Here is a 9,949-nt window from a genome sequence, read left to right as displayed (position 1 = left end):
TTGACCTAAGAAATTGGTCAGGTCTCAGCAGTAGCGTTGTACCAACAACAACAAATGGTCGACAAAAAGAAGATGAAGATGATAATGAAGTAGAAGATGATGATAATGAAGCATAAGATGATGAATAGAGCAGCAGAAACAATGAACAACAAAAATCACTAAGAGAGAGAAAACAATAATGGATCAGAAGAGAGAAAAAGGTGTCTTTTTTCCCTCCGTTTTCTGTTATTTTAGGTAATCATTGAGATCAAAGTGTAAATTTTAAAACTTGTGGGTTATTTTCAAACTTCCTCAACTTTCTTAATCCATAATAAAGTAATTGTCACCTCCAACTAATAATTAACACTAGTGTCATCTACACCTCATTTTAAAACTCTTTTGTCACGTATGGCCCAAACTCCCAAGACACACGGGAAATGCCCCATTAGCATAAGTGCAAATCAAGAGTAGAAAACTTCCATTATGGCTCATTACATTTTACAAGAACATGAGGAAAGAAGATTACATCCCACTGATATTATCAACATATCAAGTCGAAATATCTCTAATCCTAGACCACCACAATTATAAAACATGACAAAGGATACATATGACAAATCAAATAAGAAAAACTCAAAGAAATCTATTAATATTACAAAGTACACAACCAAACAGACATACCATTATGCTCACGAAAAGACAATTCAAACCGTAGTTGATGTCTATTATTTTATTATAATATGTGATCTACTCGTCGCATTTAATCGCAAGTTAATGATATTAATTTCATTCTGAAGAGCCATTAGGCTTTAGCAGGGTTGAGCATATCCCAAGCTTCAATCCATGTGACCATCGCATCTGCAAGCTTCACAAAATAGGGATCAACTTTACCAAGCTTTTCTTTGACCTGCTTGGACAATTCCACGTAACATTTTTGCACAGTAGTACAGTCTTTGGAGAAAGTATGTGACTGGAAGAAGGGAATGATTTCTTCTTGCCAGAAAATGCCAAGGTATTCCTTCTTTAAGTTCACAAATGGATTGCTAGCCTTGCTGTGATAGATGTAGGGTAATCCAGTCTTGATTCCCAATCCCAAATGATCACAAATTACCTGAAAATTGTTTAATAAAATGTAACATTCTTTCAAGAATCACATAGAGATTAACTTTGCACCTCTATAATGTTGGAAATTTCACGTTATCATGTCACCTAATTATGACAATTATATGTAATGATCAAAACGTGAAATTAATAACCTGAAAACCAAGATAAGCTACCTCATGCAACATATTACAATACATTATAATGTAAATTTATATATACGCTTTATGTATGTAAATGAAATTCAAATTACTCTAAAGAATTGAAAAAGTAAGTGATTTTCACACCACATATAGTGGCCCAACAAAGCCCACAATTTTTACTTTTAACAAATATTAAGTAGTGTAATGTGTATTATCAATATGTATATATTATACACGATTATATATATATTAAACACTTAATATTTATTACCGTCAATGATACAAACTATTTTGCGTAATATATATACCAGCAATAACTACAAACTGTTCCAGCGAAACGAATGATTTTATTTTATTTTTAACCATCTAACTAAAAATGTTAAGATTAAAAAAGTAAATGACAAACCTTGCAGCACCAACCAGCCCACATATCATCATAACGACCAATGGGCTGACCATCTCCCATGAGTCCAAAGTACATTGCTGGGCCTATAAGCTCACGGTCAAATGCCAGATTCATACCACACATTGGGAAGAGGGTACCCTTTGGGATTGTCAACACCATATCAACATACCTGTTCAAACAACAACAGTCCACACTAGTTAAAAACTGGAATAAGTAGGATCTAAGTTGTTACGTATCATCAAGTTACATAAATTAGCAACCTATACATATTTACAAAATTAGATTGCTAGCTGGTAAAATAATTATAGAGAATGACCAGATCTCTAGAATGATATCGTGTTTGTCCAGATTCTTTTTAGTAGCTATAATGAAAATTATAGAGAACATGTAGTGTGATATAACATGAAATATGATCAGTTTTGCCCAAAAATATAAAGAAGTTTGATTGTAATTAACTTGCTATCACATGGTAAACTACCCTGAATGCATAATTTTTTTTTCGTTACAATTTTTACCCTGATTTTCTTACCAAAATTAAGTTTTACTTTTTTTTATAAGGAATATAAAAGTAACCATAAATACTTTTATTTTTTACTAAAAGGAAAATATAATTCTTTTTCATATTTGGCTAATCACTTTCTTAGAGGAAAAATGTTTTAGATTTCTATAAATAGAAGACCCTCTTCTCATACCATAACACAATAGAATTCACAATATAGTCTTTTAAGAGTTTCGTTTAGGGAGAGATTTTCTCTCTCATTAGTTTTATACTTTTTAATAGTATTAAGTTTTATATGTAGGCCAATTAGTCAAATCATATGATAATATTATGTTTTTAGTTTAGTTTTGTGTCATCTGAATTATTGCTTACATCAACAAGTGGTATCAGAACCTACGGTTCAAATATCCAATGGTTTGGTGAAACGAGATTAAACAGGTTCAAAACGGTTTCAAAATCAAGCTGCAACGGTTTGGTGATAATAAAGATTTTGTCTAACTACATGTGGAGACAATAATATATTTCAACAATCCTGCTGCCACATATTTAAAAATAAAACTCATTTTTAACCCTGCAAAAGGGCTTCAATATTTTTAATTCGAAAACGGCTGATATATAACCTCAAAAGGCTCAATTTTTTAAGCATGCCAAACAGCAATGATATATGAAAAATATGTGAAGAACGAAGATTATGCACAAAAAGAAAGAGGATTAAGAATATTTTGCAGAAAATCAAGCAAAAAAAGGAAGATTTATTAGAATTTTTGACCTGATTTTCTTATCAAAATTAAGTTTTACTTTTTCTTGTAAAGAATATAAAAGTAACCATAAATACTCTTATTTTTTCCTAAAAGGAAAATATAAATTCTTTTTCATATTTGATTAACCATTTTCTTAGAGGAAAAAGATTTTAGACATCTATAAATAAAAGATTCCCCTTCTCATACCATAACACAATAGAAATCACAATGTAGTCTTTTAAGAGTTTCGTTTAGGGGAGATTTTCTCTCTCATTAGTTTTATACTTTTTAATATTAAGTTTTATATGTTGACCAATTAACCAAATCATATAATAATATTATGTTTTTAGTTTAATTTTGTGTATCTGAATTATTGCTTATGTGATTTGCAACTAATAGCTTACACATGGCGCCCTCTCAATTTCGAACCCAACATTTTTTACATTGTCAGAATATATAATAAAAATCCAAAAATAATCTTTTCAAGTAGAATATTCTTTTGATTTTAATTTACATAACGGGTTTTTCTAAGGTGATTAAAATTAAGGTTTTCTTTGAAAAAGGTTATCTATTGTTGCTGATAATTAATTTGAAATCCAGTGTAAAAAATTGTATATAGTTAATGCATACAGAGTTATGTTAAACTCAATATTTTTCCTCAATCAAGTCACGTAATTAACTATAAGCAAATCTCTATGATAAGAATAACGACACATAAGTTAAATTTCACTGATAGTTAAAAAAAGGAACCTGGTATTCCGCTCGAGAGGCTTGACAAGCTGTGTAGGTGCATCATAATCAGGGATGTTGAGCCAGAGGCCATGGGAGACCGCGGTCGGGATGCCCTCTCGGAGGCTAAAAGGGTATCCACGCACAAAATCAGCGCCATCCCTAAATGGGTCGTAAAGAGTGTTGAAGAAATGGGGAGTAGATGGACACAATAGGTTCTTTATGTGTTGCTCCAATGCATTGATGTCTTTTCCTGTCGGGTCCTTTGCAACCTATTTCCAAATTATTTCAAGTTTTCCACACCACAAACAAGTGCATTAATATATCTGATCATCATCGTAACAGTAACTAATATAGATCGTCACGAGAATAAGTGTAATCTTCCACTAATACTTACACATTTATAATTTCCTCATTAGTACGAATTTTTTGAGCTAAAAGTAATAAGTTTAATTGAACTCACAGACAAAAGAAATGTAATAAATCTAATTAAACTCACATAATCCGATAAGTGATTGAGACACCTTTTTCCAAAGGGTGCCATACGCTGCTTCGCTTAAGAGACACCTTTTTCCAAAGGGTGCCATACGCTGCTTCGCTTAAAGTAATATATCCTATTCTATTTTTGTTAATGAAAATTATATCAAAATTTTGTATTTGTTGTATACCGATCTATAATACTGTATAGTAAATTTTTAAACACTGCTATAAAAAAAGAGTGAAATAGTGAAAGGATGATTACCTGAAATGTGGTTTTGGGCAAATTGTTATAGAATTTAAGCTTGGTGCATCATCGGTGTAATTTTTTTTTACACCTCGAATTTTGCAATGTAAGTTTTGGGCTAGATCTGTGCAATGTAAGTTATTTAGTTGTATATTTTTGAAATTATCCCTTTTTATATTCTTGTTAACATTCATTCATACATATAAAACTTGGATCTAATTTATATACACTCATATAGTATCATAATATTTTCTCTACGTTATATATAACCACTCTCATATTTTATTGACGGTTATATGTAATTATCTTTTAGGTGATTTAACAGTATAAACATAAATTAAACTCATTAAACTTTACTTCAAAGACAGCAAAAGAAAGAGAAACAAAAGGATAATATAAAGAGAGAAATGGAAAAAAAGCTTACAAAGCAATCATCATCAATAGTGTAAATATACTTTTTCTTAGAAACCATGTAACCAAAGCAACGGCAAGCAGAATCCTTGAAGGAAATGCAAGAGGACCTAGGACCCAAGATCTTGTTAATATCATTGCGGTTATAAAGTTCATAATCAAAACCATCGGGGACCTTAATGGTCTTTGAAGGATCACCATCTTGAACAATGATAAGATGGTATGGTTGAAAGAAAGGCCTCCACATTTCCAAGAAATCCAAGTTTCTAATTGTTGGTATCACTATATCTAGTTCATCTTTCAAAGCAACAGAAGCCATTGTGCTAGCTAATTATGTGTCTACGTAAAAAGATAAGGGAAAGAAACAAGATATATGAGAAAGAGAAAAAAAGATGTTATATTTATAACAAGGCCAAAGTGAAGATAGTGGCATGAGCGGAGTAATTGGAAGGAGAGATGGAAGGGACTTATTCAAACGAGACAACAGTCCGTTATTTGCGTTGGTGGGAGGTAGTTAATTTTTCTTTTCTAGTACGAGTAAACTGTTCTTCATATATTTTTACCTACTCAAAGGTCACATATAATTGGGTCATCATGTTTTTTATTATAAATATATATGTTGGGAATTAATAAACTAGAAAAAGGAGAGAATACGTAGTATAACATGTTATAATGGTTTCGAGCTAGATGTATTGACAGTGTAGGAAGATCCCATTGCATAAGATACAAATAGTTACTTTATCTTCAAATTCCAAATTCTCCGACAAATACTATTTGGAGCTATATTTCATTTTTTAAGTATAAATAACATAAACTCCAATAGTTTCTTACTTAATTATCTACTCTCTCTATTTTTATATTAATTACATGAAATCTTATATATGATACATTAGTCTATGTCATGATACATTAGGTTATGATACATTACTAACATATTAAAGTTAAAAACGGAAAGAAACGATACTAAAGCCTACAGTTGAGCAATTAATACACTTAATTAAAGAAATTATCGTTTAAAATACATAAAATACGTAACAACATCATATTTTTGAAATTTGAAAAATCAATTCAAACTGATTTCATCATATTCTTTCAAAAATAATTACTTTTCCCCTCAAAAAATCATAATTTCAAGTTTGAATAAGCAAATCAAGCTTGTTCAATCAAAATCTCTCAAAAAATTTCTTCTCCGATCGTTCCTACTCTGTTCATCATGAACATGTTGATTTTATTGATACATTCCAAAGTTTGGCAAAGTGAAATCGTTTATGAAAGGCAAAATGGCTCAATGGATCCTTGTATTATGTCCGTTTTATAATGTGGATATTCCTACTTACATGTTTGTCATTTGAACCCGCTAAAAAACAATACTTTAAACACTTTTTCGGTGAGTGTAATACACTTGCCACGTCAGCTTTCATGTCATCTTCCACGTCATTTTTATATATAAAAATATTAAATATTAAAATAAATAAACAAATAAAAAAGAAACCTCCCCCGCCCCCTCCTTTCTCTTGTTCCCTCTCTTCCCGTTCTTCTTCTTCTTTTTTTATTCTCTCTTTTCTTCTTTTTCTCTTGATAAACCTCCATTAACAATCTCTATTTTTAAACTTACTTACAAATTGAACATAAAATTCGTCCCAAATAACTTAAATATTTTTTTATTTGACTTAAATTTTCAATAAGATTGTATTGAGCCTTTATTTTTTCTTTTTAAATTTACATTTGCAAAGCCATTGAGGAGAGGTCAAAGTTACTGTCGGCATCTTTACTCTCCTCTCCTACATCGTTGGCTCCATACTCCATGCCCGCTATACTTATTACTGCTATAATTGCACCACACTCTCTCTCTCTCTCCGTGTCCCACTAAAATCTTCCATAAGATTGATATGAAGTTTTTACCTTTCTACCAAATCTTGTTAAAGCTGTGTTGTGCTTCCTCATTTGAAACTCAAACAAAAATCTGAAACATCCCCAGAATTGCAAAAACCAAGAAAAGTAACAAAAGATACAGTCTTTTTTTTACCCCAAAACAAAATCTTGGCAGATGAAGAGAGAAATAAAAAACAAAGTGCAACACCCATCACATATATAATTTGCCAAATATGTTTCAGATACCTTTTCTCTTTCTTCCCTTTTTACTATGTCCCCGAAAAATGCAAATGGTTACGCCATTAACAACAACTTACAAAGCTCTCCGCCGACATCTCCACGTAATCGGAAAATATTGTTGGAGGAGACTACGCCGGCGAGGAAGCTTTGCAATGTTGCAGAGGTGAACGGGGAGAGGGGGATGGGGTGACGGTTGGCTGGACGGGACGAGGGGGTTGGGAGAGGGGGGCTGGACGGGGTGAGGGGTGGGTTAGGGGTTGGCTGGACGGGGGAAGGGAGGGGTGGAGTATTTTTTAACTTTTAAAATTTATTTAAATTTAAAAGTTGTAGTTGAGGGATTTTAAAAAAAAAAATTAGTTATTTTAATATAAAATTGATCAAAAATTGACTCCCACTCGCACCTAGGCGCGTGTCTACATGGACTTTGTCCTAGTCAGCCATTTTAATGCCACATAGGTCCGGTTAATGATCAAAGTGTTTAAAATATTACTTTTTAATAGATTCAACGATCCAGATGACAAACATTTAAGTAGGCGTTTCCACATTACAAAATGGACATTGTACAAGGGGCCATTAAACCATTTTACCTTTATGAACGCTACAGAAGTGATGAAATTGTTGTTAGCGAAAGTATGTAATATGTGAGGTTGATTTTCGCCATAGCGTCAGAGTTAGATATTGACGAATCAAAGAAAAAGATTAATATCTGATACATAGTTGAAGAAAATACGCTGTCAATGATGATTGGGAACGATAATGGTATGAAGATTTACGTTGAGTTGAGGAAATATTTTACTAAATTTGTTATGTATTCTTTTTACTGAAAATTGCAACTACTAAATTCATTACTAATTGCCAAAATAAAGAAGTGAAGGCCAAGCAATTGTATAAGGATTATAAAATTAGCTATAATGGTGAAGTGTGGTTTAGATCATAATTTTACTTCCAAAGTAAAAAGATATGATAAAAAAAATTATTATAATCTCTGTCTTTAGATTTTTTTGATTGACGTTGTTTGGTATTGTAATATGATACATTACTGTTTATGACAGTTCAGTTGCATATGAAAAACAAATTTCATATGTTTTTTATATGTTTCATATGATACACTAATTTCATATGTTTCATAAGAGGCGGTTAGTAGAATAGTGTTGTTGGTTTGTATGCTATATTTCTTATCATATTTTTTAATATTGTATCAGGTTTTTAAAACATACATGTTGATATTTTAGTTATGTATCATTTTCTGATATTGTATTTTCTTCTGATACATTTAGTTAGGGTTATTTGTCGGTTGATGTTCTTTGCTGTAGTAATATGATACATTACTGGTTATGACAACTTTAGTGTACACGAAACTTAATATCACAGGGAACGACGAGTAAAATAGTGTTGGTTATTTTGATACATTACTAATTATATTTTCTAACAATGAATATTATTTTTAAAACAAGCATGTTGAAATTTTTTTTATGCTGAATATACCGATATTTTAGTTTATTTTGATACACGTAGCTGTTCAGTAACATTTGATGACAAAATATGCATTTATGCAGCACATCCTGAATGTTGTCGAATTTTTTTTATCTTAAAACATTCAATCAATGTTTTTTTTATTTTATTTTTTGCCTTTGAAAAATACTTTGTCAATAACAAAGAGGGATTTGAAGTAAGATACTGAAAGTTTTCGACATTGACGGTGCAATTCAAACCACTAATGAGAGCAAATTCATATACTGAAAATTTCAGCACTATTTCCTTCACAAATACATATAATTCATTTGGATTATCTTGTATCGACTCAAGCATCAACAAACATTTGATTATTTGTTCTTGAAAATTCAATTTGGACATGTCAAGAAATACACCAAAAAGCATATTTGCTTAAACAATTATTTGAGCATTCTTTTACCCACCAAATTTTTTATATCGGCAGAAAAATTGCAGTTGCACCAACTATCAAACCCCAGAAGATGAGTTGGAATAGATTTGACCCACTTACATTTTATATTTAAAAATACATAATTTTAAATTTTACAAAAAAAAAAAAAACACTCATGTTCGACGTGATGAGATTATTTGTACTATACGGATGGATTTTATCAAAGAATAGTTAAGTACTACTATTGTTGATTTATTGGAACAATGAATCTTTGTTAAATTATGTGTTTCTGTGAGTTCGTATTAACATGTAATCACAAATATTTACTTATAAAAGATACATAAGATATATGATTTTCTCATTGATAAGATTGTATAAGAATTGAAAAAATTTTGCTAAATTTTTTTATAAATTATGGGTTTATCATATTATAAGAAAAATAAAAATTAAGAAATTCAAATACAATTTCAACTTGAAATAACATTATTTCAAATCATATCCAAATGGGTTAGAAAGAAACTTACGAGACTAAACAAAATATTTACTAGCCGAATATACTAAGCCAAAAGAGGTCTATTAACATTCCATTGTTAACTCATTGTAAAGAGAGGTGTAAATGCCAAACAGTTTTTGTAAGAGATAAAAAATGAGTTGTAAAAATGGGAGTAAGAAAATATTTAAAAAGGAAGAACTACTATATACTCTTTCCGTTATATTTTACTTGATCTTTTTTAAAATATGTTTAATTCTAATTAATTATTTATTTTTTGCAAATTAAAACTATTTTATTACTTTTTTTTCATATTACTTTCAGTATTAAATAACTAAAGAAAATAGTAATAGTTAAATTTAGAATTTCAAGACATTATTAATAGAAATAGTTTTAAAAATATATTTTTAATTAATATTTTTTTAATAAATATGTCAAATAAAAGAGACCAAATAAAATGAATCGATAGTTATGCTGCGCAACATACCAGGTCAAAGATTTTGGCTCACATTTAATGTGCAATGTATTATGTACGTGATGTATAAGGAAAGTTTTGCTTAGATAAAATTTAAGTTGGAGAATATTTAGAACAAAGTGGTACTTTAAAATTTACTGACCAAAGTGCAAATGGTTTCCATGATTGGTTATAATGTGAATTGAAAAGTATAATCGTACAAAATAATCTTGTTTTTATTTGTCGGTTTCTCTTAATTAATCGTAAGAATGACCATAT

General features: G+C 30.3%; 1 protein-coding gene across 1 annotated transcript; it reads right to left on the bottom strand.

Annotated features, from left to right (window-relative positions):
- Positions 1-430: 430 nt before the first annotated feature.
- On the bottom strand, positions 431-5,119 carry LOC107858723 (probable UDP-arabinopyranose mutase 1). Its single transcript, XM_047406422.1, has 4 exons — positions 4,746-5,119; positions 3,619-3,869; positions 1,630-1,798; positions 431-1,090 (listed from the first exon to the last, which is right to left on the bottom strand). The coding sequence occupies exons 1-4, from the start codon at positions 5,049-5,051 to the stop codon at positions 782-784; spliced, it is 1,035 nt and encodes a 344-aa protein (XP_047262378.1). The 5' UTR covers positions 5,052-5,119; the 3' UTR covers positions 431-781.
- Between the last annotated feature and the right edge of the window lie 4,830 nt (positions 5,120-9,949).

The sequence above is a fragment of the Capsicum annuum genome, chromosome 2, assembly GCF_002878395.1.
Source record: "Capsicum annuum cultivar UCD-10X-F1 chromosome 2, UCD10Xv1.1, whole genome shotgun sequence".
Classification (NCBI taxonomy): Eukaryota; Viridiplantae; Streptophyta; class Magnoliopsida; order Solanales; family Solanaceae; genus Capsicum; species Capsicum annuum.
Note: the sequence above shows the minus strand (reverse complement) of the source record. Positions and strands in the feature narration are given on the sequence as shown.